The sequence below is a fragment of the Cheilinus undulatus genome, linkage group 20 (genome assembly GCF_018320785.1).
Source record: "Cheilinus undulatus linkage group 20, ASM1832078v1, whole genome shotgun sequence".
Lineage (NCBI taxonomy): Eukaryota > Metazoa > Chordata > Actinopteri > Labriformes > Labridae > Cheilinus > Cheilinus undulatus.
In genome coordinates, this window is record NC_054884.1 from 3,891,115 (window position 1) to 3,907,518 (window position 16,404).

General features: G+C 40.9%; 1 protein-coding gene across 4 annotated transcripts in view; it reads right to left on the bottom strand.

Annotated features, from left to right (window-relative positions):
* cacna1g (calcium channel, voltage-dependent, T type, alpha 1G subunit) overlaps window positions 1–16,404 on the bottom strand; it is a 451,566-nt gene that overhangs the window by 205,569 nt on the left and 229,593 nt on the right. For all 4 annotated transcript variants that reach the window (XM_041814821.1, XM_041814822.1, XM_041814823.1 and 1 more), the window contains exon 6: window positions 2,382–2,541. In XM_041814821.1, the coding sequence (XP_041670755.1) occupies window positions 2,382–2,541 (160 nt within the window). The remainder of the gene's footprint in view (window positions 1–2,381; window positions 2,542–16,404) is intronic.

Genomic DNA, 16,404 nt, shown 5'->3' on the forward strand with positions numbered 1-16,404 from the left:
TGGATTATTGCTGAAAATAAGCTCTGTGTCCAATAAAATGTTATAAAACTTACATGTTTTGTTCATAAAGATAATCTTCATAAACTGATAATATAAGAATCGTATCTGGTTCGTTAATCTAACTGTTTAAAGTAAAAAGCTAACATCATGCTATATTGAACTACAACACGGTCGACTGAATTTACGTCATCAACTGAACAACTGAACGCTGCGGTTGATGACGTATGTAGTCCTTGTTAGCTATCTGTTAGCAACCGCCTTTATTAAGACCTGAAAAGACAGACAATTCAAAGGTGGGGCACGTTTCAGATGTATTTTATGTCGTAGGATAAAACATTAAACTCTCCTGAACTTGTGTTCACCACAGACCTTATTTCAGGCATTTAACCAAAAACGCATTCAAAATTTCCCATAGACTTTCAGACGAGGGAACCGGAAGTGCTAAAATGCTAACTTACTTCTGCGTTTGACGGCTCGTTCCTGCACCACTCTATTAAATCACATATAAATCCATATATCATTACGTTTTATTCCACTTCCTGCCTTTGGTTCACAAGTTGGTCCGCTTTGCTTTCACACCTCTAACGAACCGCACCATGGTTCGTTTAGAAACAGACCGAGACCCCCTGTTATCAAGTGGACCAGAGTCCGCTTGTTTGGTCCGCACCGAAGTTCATGTCAGCTTTCACACCACTCCAAACGAAACGGACTATCCGGGGAAACGGACCAGAGTTGGTTTAAAGCGAACCAAACAGCTCTGGTGTGAATACGCCCTGAGTCGACAAAAACTCAAAAACATTTTAGTCTAGTTTTAGTCAACGAAAACTCAAAACATTTTAGTCTAGTTTTAGTCGACGAAAACTCAAAACCTTTTAGTCTAGTTTTAGTTGACAAAAACTCAAAAACATTTTAGTCTAGTTTTAGTTGACGAAAACTCAAAAACATTTTAGTCTAGTTTTAGTCGACGAAAACTCAAAACATTTTAATCTAGTTTTAGTCAACAAAAACTCAAAACATTTTAGTCTAGTTTTAGTCGACAAAAACTCAAAACATTTTAGTCTAGTTTTAGTCGACAAAAACTCAAAACATTTTAGTCTAGTTTTAGTTGATGAAAACTCAAAAACATTTTAGTCTAGTTTTAGTTGACAAAAACTCAAAAACATTTTAGTCTAGTTTTAGTTGACAAAAACTCAAAAACATTTTAGTCTAGTTTTAGTTGACAAAAACTCAAAAGCATTTCAGTCTAGTTTTATTTGACAAAAACTCAAAAGCATTTCAGTCTAGTTTTATTTGACAAAAACTCAAAAGCATTTCAGTCTAGTTTTAGTCAACAAATTCAAAACATTTTAGTCTAGTTTTAGTTGACAAAAACTCAAAAACATTTAAGTCTAGTTTTAGTCGAAGAAAACTCAAAACATTTTAGTCTAGTTTTAGTCGACGAAAACTCAAAAACATTTTAGTCTAGTTTTAGTTGACAAAAACTCAAAACTCAAAACATTTTAGTCTAGTTTTAGTTGACAAAAACTCAAAAACATTTTAGTCTAGTTTTAGTCGACAAAAACTCAAAACATTTTAGTCTAGTTTTAGTCGACGAAAACTCAAAACATTTTAGTCTAGTTTTAGTCGATGAAAACTCAAAAACATTTTAGTCTAGTTTTAGTTGACAAAACCTCAAAAACATTTTAGTCTAGTTTTAGTTGACAAAAACTCAAAAACATTTTAGTCTAGTTTTAGTCGACGAAAACTCAAAACATTTTAGTCTAGTTTTAGTCGATGAAAACTCAAAACATTTTAGTCTAGTTTTAGTTGACAAAAACTCAAAAACATTTTAGTCTAGTTTTAGTTGATGAAAACTCAAAAACATTTTAGTCTAGTTTTAGTCGATGAAAACTGAAAAACATTTTAGTCTAGTTTTAGTTGACAAAAACTCAAAAAACATTTTAGTCTAGTTTTAGTCGATGAAAACTGAAAAACATTTTAGTCTAGTTTTAGTTGACAAAAACTCAAAAAACATTTTAGTCTAGTTTTAGTCAAAAAGAATAAAATATCTATACTATCTATTTCATAAGAGTGGTTATTATTACAGTATAATATAAAATGTAGTTATCATAGCTTAACTTCACAGTAGGCTATGATTTTCCTGACCTCCACAGGCCCCCCCCCATCTGACTGGGCTTTAGAGAGCTCTCCCCTTTATACCCCCTCATGGGCAGCCTTGTCTGCACACGACTATTCCTGATAGTGCATGGCTGGCTTCAACCACCTTGAGGTACAGTGGGGGTCCCTGGTCTCTGGCACCTTTATTTGGGGGTCATGAGCTGAAAAGGTTGAAAACCACTGCTCTAATGGAACAAACAGGGTTAAAGAATTGATGAACTCACAAGGAGAAGTTGTCTTCAACAAAGCAACGGTTTCTCAGCAGGCCTGCCCACAGTTGGACCCCAACGATACCAAAGATGAAGAAGACAAAGAAGCAGAGCAGCAGAACGTTCCCCAGCATGGGGAGGGTGTCCAGCAGCAGGGTCACCAGGATGCGCATACCTGAAAGAAGACGGAGACAAGGTTTCACAGCAGACGGAACATGTCGATGCAGAAATGCATACTGATGTGATTTCATTCTGAACAGAGTTGCATTTAATTGGAAAATCTAAACTCTTATTTGAAGTGGCACTGCAGCATGTTTTAGCTGATATGAGAACAGGGAAGTGGATTAAAAAGCCTGGTCGATATGAGTACCATTTCAAGTAGCTCTCAGTTTTACAGCCATTTACACTGCCAAGCGCCTGCTCATTATAAAACACTCACAAGGACAAGTGCACAGCTCACATTCTTTATCCATGATATTACTCCATTGGCCCCAAAACAGGCAGATTAGACCCTTTATTATTCATTTTATGAAGAAAAGATGAAAACTAACAAACTGCAACCAAGTAACATGAGTAACCTTTTATTTATCATATTTCTGTTTCATGAACAGGGAGTTTAAATTGAAATGCTTTGCTTCAGATACATTGATGTTACTCAGTGAGCAATTGTGGGGTCACAAAGTATGAATAATGAGCCACTGCCATTTATTTAGTACTAAATCAGGCATCTAAACACATTTTCCCACCAGCATCTCTGTAATTGTACTTCATGGCCCAGAAAACTCCTTCAGTGTAGCATTAATGTTCCAAAAGCACTGATAAAGTCTTAAAATCAAGAAGTGAGTGGGTAGCAGAATGGAGAGTCACCTGTTAATCCGGCACCAGTTAAACCATGACATCAGGTCAAAAAAACGATAAAAAAGTGATGTGGGTTAAACTTCTCGCTGTGTTTAATTTCTTCTGAGACTGAACCCTTAGAGCTCACAGCTATGTTTTTTTCACTTTGTGTCGCTCCTGGACTTTTGTCTTAAAAAGTGTGTTAAACATCAACCCTGTGGTGCACAGCCAAGCTCCACACATCATTTTCTTCAGGACCACCTGGGCTTTGAGAATATGTGTGTTATAGTAATGCCACTAGAAATTTGAAAAAGTTATGCGACTATAAAGACAAAAGAAAAAACTAATCAGAAATTGAAACTCAAAGATTTTTATGTATTAAACACAGTAAACATAAATGATTGTAATGCATTAGCTCTGAGGCTCTACCCTGCTGACTGACTGCAGTTTGGTTTGCATACGGCACATAAAACAGTCTGGCTGTCATTTCCCAGCATACCTCTCTGCTCCTCTGGTTTATGGTGACATAAAAAGAATATGAGCTCTGTTCTGAAACCTCTTCCTATTTTATAATGACATATGATTCTGCTGCGGTGATTGAAATATAGCTGATAGACAGAATAGGACTTTTTTCACTTGCTCATATCCTGCAGGCTTTACAGCCTCTCTCATATCCAAACTTGTACTCTGTAGCCAAACCGAGAGACGTCACTGGAGGTTAAAACTGTTTTACTCTGCTCCTTCCAAGAACATACACCAGGTGGTACCTTATTTTAACAGCAACCAGAATAGTGGTGTTTTTCACCAATTATCAATGACAGGCAACATGCAGCCATCAAGGAAAGGCTTTCAGTATGAGATGGAAATATTTTAGACTTGGAAAGTGGCACATTGCAATGAACTAATGCTGACTTAATCCTTTCATGTTGCACGCAGGATCTCTCTACCATCAGAGAAGGTAATATAGCCACCCCACTAAAGGAACAGTCTCTACCACATGGCCACTTTAGAGACTGTGTTCATATAGAAGCTCCAGGCAGTGACAACACCAACAGTGCCTATCCCAGCACGACAGCCACTGGTGCCACATTACACATAAAGACGAGCCAAGACAACCCAGCAGAAAGTAGAAAGATAGAGAAAAATCTGCAGGAAGAGCTTAGAGAGAGAAGGCTTGAAGTAGAGCCAGGGTGAGGTGCCCTGATCAGGGCGAGCACCAACAACCTCCTTCAAGGATCTGGCTGTTGCTCTTCCTCCTCCATCATCTTCACTTTCATGAAAGGAGAAAGATCAGAGAAGGAAGTGGAGCAAAGGAGATTAACGATTTTCTCCTACCTTTATTTTTGCCCACAGCTGGCGTTATTCATCCTCATTCAAATCCACTGGTTGGATCTGACACTGATCTGACAACTTCTTAACCTTCTCTGGTAAATGTTAAGTTATACCGGTTAGTAGAACTTGAGCAAGTTGTATTTTATCTATTCTTTCAAGCTAGCTTCATGTCACTTTTACTCAAAACCATGTCTCTGTTTGATCCCATATAGATGCAAGATTCACATGCATATGTAGCTTTTAGACCAGCTGGTGAGTTTCCATCTAAGACCTGATGAGATCTGGACGTTCTCATGGTTTTTAAGACACATGAATAACAAACTGCACTGACTAATGTGCAAGATGTAAGCATCAATGCTTGAGGTGATGGATAAAAAGTTTTGAAGTTGAGCACTGGCTGACAACCAGAGTAAGAGACGACTACAGTGGTATTTAAGACAACGAATACAGCACCTATTAAAAAACATTCACTCCCTTGGATGTTTTTTCTCTTTTATTGATTTTATAAATCAATAATCATGGTGAATATAATTTGTTTTGCTTTTTTACAAAAAAATACCAAAAAAACCTCTTTAATGTCAAAAGTGAAAACAGATTCCTCAGAGATTATGCAATGTAAAATGAGTGACTGTAAATATTCACCCCTTTAAAGTGTCTGACCTAATTCAACAGAAGTCTAGCCAGTTGGTGCTAGTAGTCTCACTGTTAGTGAAATGATGATCACCTGAGAGCAGTGAATGTGTCTCAGTGACTGTAGTATAAAGACACCTGTGTCTGGAAAGTCCAGTCACTTGTTCATCAGTATTCCTGGCTACCATTACACCATGAAGACAAAAGAACACTCCAAGTGACTCAGAAAAAAGGTGATTGAAAAGTCTAAGTCAGGGGATGGTTACAAAAAGATTTCCAAGAATCTGAACATCCCCCAAAGTTCAGTTAAACCCATCATGAAAGGAAGGAATATGTCACATGTGTAAATCTGCCCAGATTAGACCGTCCTCACAAACTGAGTGGGCGTGCAAGAAGGAGACTAGTGAGAGAGGCCACCAAGACACCTATGACTACTCTGAAGGAGTTCCAAGCTTCAGCAGCTGAGATGGGAGAGACTCTGCAGACAACTGTTGGCCGGGTTCTTCACCAGTCAGAGCTTTATGGGAGAGTGGCAAAGAGAAAACTCAGATTCAATCTGGACTAGAGTTCACCAAAAGGCATGTGGGAGACTCCATGGTCAAGAGGAAGAAAGTTCTTTGGTCTGATGAGACCAAAATGGACTCCAAACTCTGCACATCATCACAAACACACCATCCCCACTGTGAAGCACGGTGGTGGTAGCATCACGCTGTGGGGGTGCTTCTAAGCAGTCAGGTAAGAAGGCTTGTAAAGGTAGAGGGTCAAACTACAGCTTGGGAGATTTATCTCCCAGTAAGACAATGAGCCGGACACAACAAGGTGAATGTTCTGGAGTGGCAGAGTCAAAGCCCAGACCTGTATCTGATAGGGAATATGTGGCTGGTTTTGAAAAGGGCTGTCATCATGTTCTGATAACTCTGATACTATTGTACTGGAGTTACAGCTGAGCTATTTGCTACACCAGCAGCCATTGCCATCGCCTTCCAGTACAACTAAACCCCACCCATGGGTACCGCCTTTACGTTTTAGGGGGTGTTTTTATGGTGACCATAGGTCTAAAAGGGTTAAATAGATCAGACTGTAGTAAGTCCAGGAGCATCTTGAAGCTGTGTCGGTAAAAGAGAGCTTTGAAGGAGAGCATTACTTGGCACCAAGGAGTCAGATTCTCGAACTGAAATATCAAGCATTTGCATGCATGAGCAAAAGGTCCAAAGGCATCTCTGTGTATAGTTTTCAAGGGGCAGCAGAGCAGCAGTTATTAACCAGAACCCCCCCCCTCGCTTTAATAAAGTGCATATGAGCGAAGCACTAAGCCAAAGAGGGAGAGAAAGCTGTTATTGCATTGTGTCAGTTGTGGGTGTGAATTTGTGCGACTGTATAAATATTAATCAGACCATTGTAGGAAACAGAAAATGTGCTTAGCAACATCCTTCCTTGGATGAATAAAGTTTAAAAATACATTTGGATAAGACTCCAGATTCCTGTGTCAAACGGAAGTGGAGAGATTTGCTGGTACCCTGTGAGTGTGTCTGCAGTACACCTCCAGTTTGCTCTGAAATAATGCCACAGCAAAAAGACTGGCTTTTTTCGCCTTTCATGCAGAACATCCATGCTTCTGTCAGCTCTGGACAGTGTTCCCTCAAGTTTCTGACAACACACACACACACACTTCCTGCCACCCACACACCCCCTCTGCTAAATCTGGCTGTGTCCCTCTGTTGCAGCTCAGATTTTGCTCTTGTTCAAATGCACTGATTTCCCTCGCTCTATTTTATCTTGTTCTATCCACTCCTCTCAGTCTGTCTAATAATCTATCTCTTTATGTTGCTGGTGATGTGTTATGTCCCTGTTTTTCTCCTTTCTAACTGTTTATTTCCCTTTTATCTAATGGCAGTCTTCTTTCAACAGCAACCCTGTAATTCAAAAGTCAATAATGAGTATCATTTCACTGATCAAGGGTTTTCTGGGTAATTGGGGAAGAAGGGACTGTCTTGTTGGAGCACCAGAGCACTTGGCAATGTAAAATAGGGATGAGAGACTTTTGAATCAGACCTCTTTCAGAGAAGTCAGAATCAGTCCACACTGTTTTGTAATTACAGTGATGTGAGCCAGTAGTTGCCTCCTTTCTGGTTTCAGTTTTTTGCATATTTTTCACACGTTAATGTTGCAGATCATCACACTAATTTTACATTTAGCCAAAGATGACCTGAGTAAATACTATGCCCCCTAAACCTAATATCTGGTTGTTCTATCCTTGCAACAGCAGCTGCAACCAAGCATTTGTGATAACTGAATATAAGTCTTTCACATTGCTGTGGAGGAATTTTGGCCCACTCTTCCTGGCATAATTGCTTTATTTCGGCCACATTGGAGGGGTTTTTAAGGTCATGCCACGGCATCTCAATCAGATTTAAGTCCAGACTTTGGCTCAGCCACTCCAAAACCTTCATTTTGTTATTTAGTCCATTCTGAGGTGGACTTGCTGGTGTGTTTGAGATCACTGTCCTGCACCATAACCCAAGTGTGCTTGAGCTTTTTGGTCACAAGCTGATTGGCCAGGCATTCTCCTTCAGGATTTTCTTGTAGAGAGTGGATTTCATGGTCCCATCAATTATGTTTGGCTGTTGGTGTGTTGTTCTTTTATGACATGCTGTGGTAGTTTTACTCCAGATGGAGTAAAACTTTCCAAGAAAGTCTTGGGGATCATCAGGATGTTTTTATTCTAATGTGAGACAAGCCTTTGGGTGAATCCCATTTCTACCCCTTAGCCCTTATCTTAGCCCTACCTCTTGGTTTTGCGCATTCACATCTGGTGAAGTGGTGTCCTAATTCTTTTTTGAATCAGGTAGGGCTAAGGGCCACATAGCCCTCAAAATGAAATTTTTTCAGGACCACACTTGAAACCAAGGGAATGATGAATTTCCCCTCCATGTACTGCATTCAAACGTGAAATAGCACAACAGACTACGATGGAAGCGCTTATTTAAAAAAATGTTTTCGGCATATTGTATTTTTGATTGTAGTTTATTGTATTTTTGGTATCTACACGTGTAAACGAGGGTTATTATTGTATAAATAAGTGGAGAAGATCAACAAAGTATGAATGAGACGGTCAAAGCTTTCGTCCCCTCTGATGATGCAGCTGTTTATCGGCAACGTGTGATGATGAACTGCAATCAAGTGGCGTCTCGTTTCTTAAGGGAAGGTTTCCACCCCTTCCCTTACCCCCCTGTTTCAAGGGGCAAGTGGAAGAATTAAGGGGAAGGGTTAAGGGGTAGAAATGGGATTGGCTCTTAGTGTTCTTCTTCATCAGTGGTCTTGGCCTTGGAGCTCTCCCATGATGCCATGTTTGCCCAGTCTCTTTCTTCTTTTTGTATCATGACCTCTGACTTTAACTGAGACAAGTGAGGCCTACAGGTCTTTAGATGTTGTTCTGGGTCCTTTTGAGACCTCCTGGATGAGTCGTCCATGCACTCTTGGAGCCATTTTTGTGGGCCAGACACTCCCAATAGTCCCTATCTGCGACCTCGCAGGCAGCAGGTTCAGGACCGTGGAAACAGGACCCATGTTTTTCACAACAGCGCCACGCAGTGAAATCATTGACCACTGCAATGAAGGTTTTCAAGTTCAAACAACTTTGATAGGCAGGAATTTAAAGTTAACTTGAAATACTTTTATGTGATGAGTGTTGTTTTCCATTTTATAGACTTGTTTTATACATGATAAGCCATCTTTGGCTTGGGGGATCAAGTCTTTGATCCCCCATTAAATTCACACTCTTTTTCCAAACTTTTCTCTATTTTCCACTAAATACACACAAACACAAGTGAACAAACAGAACAATTAGAACAGAACCAGGGAACAAGTGGGGTACAGGACTTGCAGAAGGCTTCAGAGACACCTGAGGGAGAAATGCAAGGAAATTATAGATATAATATTTAGGCTAATGTTAGCTAGTTTCTAATAACCTGTGTAACATTATTGATGACTTTATTGATAAGACAACGTTAGTTCCCTTACTATCAGTAATGTTGGTTTATCAATAATGGATGAAATTTATATCTTATTATAAACAGATCAAACTTAGCTCATTAAATACTTATGTTCGGTCTACCGCCCATCGCTGTCGTTAATGGTCGCAGTAGCTAGCAATCTGTATTTAAACAAACGCTCAACAACAAAGCGCATGTGCTCAAGCAGGGTGCTATTTCTACGGTTCTGAATCTGCTGCCTGCGAGCCTGCAGATACTTCCTTCTCAACACCCCTGGGAAGGTTCCTCACTTTTCAGTTTTCACCATTTGTGGGTAATGGCTCTCAACCTGGCTCACTGGAGTCCCAAAGCCTTAGAAATGTCTTTGTAACCCTTTCCAGACTGATAGATGTCAGTTACTTTGTGTCTCATCTGGTCTTGAATTTCTTTAGATGGTTCCATGCTGTGTTGGAGATCTTTTATCCCACTTCACTGTCTCAGACAGCTTCTGTTTAAGGGATTTCTGGATCCACATCTCGCAGCATCTCCTTCGGCTTATCTCTGAATCTAGTGTGTTTCAAACACTGTTTCTGTGAAGTCTATGCATGGTATGTTGTCTGATTCTGGAGGTATCCACTGATGTATGTGTAAATTTTAGGCAAATATCCATCTGTGTTGGGATATCTTTCATCTATTTTCAGCAATCTGGGAGAGGTGAAACAAACAGCATAGAGAACTTTTCCTGTGTGAAGATGGATTCATGTGGGGACACACTGAAGAGGAGACTCTTGCTGACAGATGGAAGGAAAACAAGGAGGATTTTGCAGACTTGCAAAGATATGGCGTACAAATGAGAAGACAGCTAGGAGATAAAGGAGGCAGGAGAGCAAAGGCACTACTGAGGGACAGGAGAATGAGTGACAGTGAGGGGCATCTGCAGGATAACGCGTGTTTGGATTGTGTCTTCCACGGCATCGTACTCTCAAAGGGGAGGATGTGAATAGGAAACCAGGCTGGGGAGAAGCTGACAGTAAAAACACACTCCCTTTTGAATGACACTTTTCAAACACACTGTTATACGACTGTTGAAGCTGCATTATTCTCTCGATGCTTTGCTCATTGGAAGTTTAAGGGTGTTTTCATATGTATGGCTCAGCGGCTTTGTTCTGATTCAGATACAACACTGTGTCAGTCCCTTGAGTTGTTTTGTGTTCACGCAGCAATATAATAGAGCAGCAATGCAGCAAAGCACACAAATGAAATGTCCTCTGGCCATTATATCAAGCTTTCTTTCCCCTGTGAAGGTATGCAATGTCATGTGTACAAGTCTCACTTTGACTCGTGGGACAGCTCCAAGATTTGAGTCTGCTTGGTGGCAAGGATTTAAAAATCTAGACAAGACTGGGCGGATGAATGTGACAAACTGTAGACAAAAATCACTGGCATATCCTCATCTGCTCAATCTGTATCCATTGTAAGCAACATCTATTTCCTGAGAGGGGCGGAGTCAGACAGGTCATTAACATTTAAAGCCACAGACACAGAAACAGCTCGCTCTGAGCAGGGCTGAAACAGAGGAGTTTTTAGACATGAAAAAAATCCAATACTGGAGTGTTTTTACAGCAACAAACTTCACAGGCATGTTTTGGGGACCTCTTAGAACAATATAAACCTGCCTTAAAGGGGTGAAATATGTCACTTTTGATTAAGGGATGCTGTCCATTTCTTACAAAAGTGCCGCTGTGGCTAAGTCTAAGCTAATCGCTCCACTAGCAGCCACTGTATACAAGCATTCACACAACAAGCAACCCTTTCCAAATAAACTATCGACCACTCATGCTAAAGCAGGTCAGCGGAGTGAGAGCATCTTTCCAAACCAGAAAAGCTTTTAGGGTTTTTTTATGCATTTCACACAGAAACCTGGTCCAGTTCTAGTAAAACAGGTGAAATGCTAAAGCTATATCAGAGATATTCACAGCAGTAGAGGCAGCCATTACTGAGGAATTTCAGTACAACTAAACCCAACTACGTATGCCAGGGTGTCCATACTGTTTCCACTGGGGGCCACATACAGAAATATAAGGAGGGTGGGGCCACTTTTATATATCTCACCTCAAAATTAACTCTTTCGGCGCCAGGCTTTTTTCAAGAAAATATTCAGTTTTGATATTAAGATTTCAAAAGGCTGTAGCTTGAAAGTAGTTAGAGATAAAGGCATACTGAAAATGAGAAAAATCTTCATTATGACCCAAAGTTTGTGATGGGAGTAAATTCACTCATCTAATTTGCACATTCTGACATCACCAGGCAGCCTCCACTGCTCACAGACGCACCGTCAGTCTCACCCATGGTTTCACCGGACGACCGAACGTCATGTCAGAGGGTAAATATTCCTCTATTCCTCCCAGCATTGTGAGTATTCTTGCTACAATTCGTGTCTTTCTCTCTGTTACGCTCCGACTACAACCACCGCATCCTCATCTCTTCAACCAGTGGTGGGTCTTTCAAAACTGTCTCTCTCCAAAACTTTGAATAGAAACACACCCACAAATGCTGCTGGGATTGAAGTTACTCATGTCTGCCATCTCCTGGTGTAAAGAAGTAACAACATTAGGCACCATATAAGCAGCTGGAGCCTGTTTCATTCAGCAATGTCGCAATTTCGCGACTTTGGCGCTTTAAGGGTTAAAGTTATTAAAACCAATCTAGTGTTGGTTAAGATATGCTTAGTAATTGGATATGCTTAAATGGCTAGTTGATGGCTGACAAGACAAATGGGCAATCATTTTAAGGATTTAGGGGAGGCCAGTCAGATTTCAGGGGAACTTAATCAGCTCTGGCTACCACTGGCCCCGCCCCTGGAACACCATTGGTGCTGCTATTTGCTGCTGTAATCCATTAGGGCATTATAAATCAAGATATCTTTGTTATTTGGTGGCCAATATTTCTATAGTGTTCTCTCAATGTAGTCCTGTAAAACCAGCTTTAAATCCTTCTTGTCAAAATGTTTGTTTACAGTATTAGCATGGTAGCACTGCCTTATGCTGAAACTAAGAGGAATAATATAGTGTAGCACAAGCCTCATGCTCTATTGGGGGCCATATTTAATGCAATTTAAAGAACTTTAGGGGGGTCAATCAAAAAATGGGCCACGGGCCACATTTGGCCCCTGGGCCATAGTTTGGACACCCCTGATGTATGCTATGACTCTGAAAGTAGTATTCCTCAGTGAGTCAGATACAAACAGACCCATGTGTAGGGCTGACTTCAGCGGTCAGCCAAAAATGAGAGAGGGAACATGTAGAAAAATAAATCTGGGGCTTCTATCAAAGAACCGAACTGTAAGTATGAACTATATGAACGTTTCACCGCTAGTCATGTCTATAGCTCTAACTGTGCTGCAGCCCATCCCAGTAAGTTAGATTCTTGATTTTAGTGAGGTTTCCTAATTGATTTTAAATTTGAGCTCATATTTTTACCTTTCAAACTTAAGATTTCAACTTTCTCCTCATATCTCTTTAAAACGTTGTTTGTGTTCTGATCTTTTGAACTAATAAGTTGGAATTTTTATCCCAGATTTGAGCCTCTGAACTTATCAGTTTTACTTTAATTGAATTTCAAAATGATTTCTCATCAGTGCTGTTTTATTCATATTGTATTACTGGTGAAAATGAGGTTGACAGTTATGGTTAAATGCTGACCCTGGTGGGCTCCCAGGTTAGACCTAAATCCAGTTTGACACCCCTGCTTTAATGTAATCCTTGTTATTTTGTTATCAGTTTAATTGAAATCACCTCACAGCCATAATAGCCTCATACTACACTACCTCTGCAGTTTGATGAGTCAACCACTTATTCATTATGCTCGGTCAATTGTGTTCTGGCTGCTAACGAACTGAACCGCTCCAGGGTTTGAGACTAAGTCCTCCAGGCAGTCTCAGCTGCTTGCTTCGTTCCACTTCAGTGTGAAGGGGCTAAAGCAAAATGAACAAGGCCAAGTTTTTAGGACTACTTCTCCACATGACCCAGGTGTGAAAACTCACACAAACTTAATGCAAGCTATAAAAGGATGTCTGCTTGCTGCTCAGTCAAACTGTGAGAAGTCGTTAAAGGCTGTAAGGAAGACCAGCTTCCTGAGAAGTGATCCTGGTTAGGGAGTAATGTAAGAATTAAATCATGAGTCATAACCTTTGGTGATTTGGTGCCTGGTTATAATTTAACGTAATGACTCTGAAATCATATGGACAGAGAATTCTGATGTTGCCGACTGTATAACAGAGGTGCAGAGGCTAATACGCTCTGGCAGCTCTGACTGCTGCTCACAACAGACACTCTTCCTCTCCCCGTTAATTAGCACTGCAGGAACACACACATCCACCGCCTTACTGTAGGCAAACACGTTACACACACAAACTACACAAAGCACACATCAGGCTGCCGCTCCTTCAAGTGATTGCCTTCATTGTAATGTGCTGAGCTGTTAGGATGCTGCTTAGCCGTGCCTGAGTGAGGAGGCAGCTGGGATTAGTGTCCGCTGCAGGCCGAGGCACACTGACAGGTTTCATACGCCGCGATCCAGGGCAGAGATACATCTGCAGAGAGAGAGTTTACAGTAATACTTAACCGCCCTGTGCTGGGATTAGCAGTCGAACCAGGGTAAACAGCCTACATCCACGGCTGCAGTTTCTGCCAAACCAAGGAGCAGACCTCAGTCTTTGACATTAAGACTTAAAAACTAGGGGAACAAATGATCAGCAAAGGGCAAATGTAGATATATATTTTTATTCAATTCTGAGGAAAATATAAACTTTTGTTGCACTTAAATGTTTCAGATAATCACAAAAAAAATCTCTGTGTAGGAATTTTGGCCCACTCTTCTTTGCAGAATTATCTCAATTCAGCCACATTGGAGGCTTTTTTAAGGTCATGCCACGGCATCCAAATCAGATTTAAGTCCAGATTTTGACTAGACCACTCCAAAACCTTCATTTAGTTTTTAAACTGTCCAGAGGTGGACTTGCTGGTGTGTTTGGATCATTGTCCTGCTCCATAACCCAAGTGTGTTTGAGCTTGAGGTCACAAGCTGATTGGCCAGGCATTCTCCTTCAGGATTTGTTTTTTTTTTTTTTTTTTTTTTTTTTGTAGAGAGCATATTTCATGGTCCCATCAATTCTCAGAAAGTGGTCCAGGTCCTGAAGCAGCAGAGCACCCCCAGACTTTCACACTTCCACCATGTTTGACGGTTGGTGTGACGTTCTTTTATGACATGCTGTGATAGTTTTATTCCAGATGGATCAAGAGTCCACAGAACATTTTCCCACAGTCTTGGGGATCATCAGGATGTTTTTGGTCAAATGTGAGACGAGCCTTTGTGTTCTTTTTGGTCAGCAGTGGTCTTGGCCTTGGAGCTCTCCCATGATGCCATGTTTGCCCAGTCTCTTTCTTCTTTTTGTATCATGACCTCTGACCTTAACTGACTCAAATGAGGCCTGCAGGTCTTTAGATGTTGTTCTGGGTCCTTTTGAGACCTCCTGGATGAGTCGTCCATGCACTCTTGGAGTCATTTTGGACGGTCTACCACTCCTGGATAGGTTCTCCACTATTCAAAGGTTTTCTCCATTTGTGGGGAATGGCTCTCAGCATATTCAGCTGTAGTCCCAAAGCCTTAAGCCTAGTTTATGCTTGACGCATCCACAAGGTCGCGAGTGTCCGCACGTCGAATGCGACGTCAAATATTAAAGGGATACTTCAACATTTTGGCAAATTCACCCATTGCCATAATCCCTATAGTCTTAGTAATAGGTTTGTTACCTTTAGTTGTCGGTGCAAGCAGTTTTTATATCTGGGGGACCGTTAAACCAGCTGCACAGCTAACGCTATGTAAGCAGACGGAATTTTTTTGCTTCCCTCATCAAACTCATCAAATACACAATCCAACAACTCCAAAACGCTCTCGTGGACAAGTTGTGACCTGCACATTCACCACGCTATGAAATAATAACATATTATTATTAGGGATGTAACAGCATTGAAAATATCGCGGTATCGAGGTTTCAAAATTCTCGCAATAATACCGTGGCATGTGAAGGTATCGAACAAGAACTTGCAGGGCAGTAATACGCCTTGCAGCGTCTACACTGCCGAAAATAAAAAGGAGAAGAAGAACTTGGAGTACTCCTGCTTGTGTAGTTTTTTCTAGCATTACTGAGTGGGCCGGTCTGAGAAGCAAACCACATCTCCCATGATCCCCTGTGCAGTATAGGAAGACATGGCAGAAAGCATGGAGGGGGAGCAGAGCCAAAAAATTATACTCGTGGAACCTTCTGCGAAGTTTAAATCAGAAGTATCGACGCATTTTGGTTTTGCGGTCAACAAAAACGATCGAGGAGTAAACAGGACGAACATGCAAAAAACTGTTTGCAGACACTGCCAGACCATTGTGTGTGTTCAGTTACAGTTAGTGTGTTTTATCCTGAACATTCCTGGCACTTAATTTTCCACACTATGACATTTTTTCCAAGTCATCTTTTTTCTCGACAATACCGCAATAATACTGTACCGTGGCCTTAATACCGTGACGATATCGTACCGTGAGATTTTGATATCATTGCATCCCTAATTATTATGTAACATTACAACACATGAAGCAAATACTCAGAACTATTTCTTGAGGAAACCACTGGGCGGAGTGACACAGTGCAGCAGCCATGTCTGGAGTGTAGTTCCGGCTTTGTATTTATCTTTAAAACATCTCCGTCTCGTAATGTTCCATGATTATTTCATAGCTTGGTGAATGTGAAGGTCACAACTTGCCCACGAGAGCGTTTTGGAGTTGTTGGATTGTGTATTTGATGAGTTTGATGAGGGAAAGCAAAAAAATTCCATCTGCTTACATAGCGTTAGCTGTGCAGCTGGTTTAACGGTCCCCCCAGATCTAGAAACAGCTTGCACCAACAACTAAAGGTAACAAACCTATTACTAAGACTAAAGGAATTATGGCAACGGGCGAATGTGCCAAAATGTTGAAGTATCCCTTTAACACACGCCCCTTTGCGGGGGTCCTGTAAGACCAATTTTCGTCTACCTGCGCACATTCCTGAAATTCTTACAGATGCAGACGTGGACATTAAACAGACGTGATTCTTGAAGACACTGCCCCCTAGCTTTTGTGAGAATATCAGTTTACAGCGAAGACGAAGCCGGCGCTAGGTATAAATGTACCAGACATTTCCGCATCATGATTCTGCATCAGTTTTTGTCCGTGCGGCC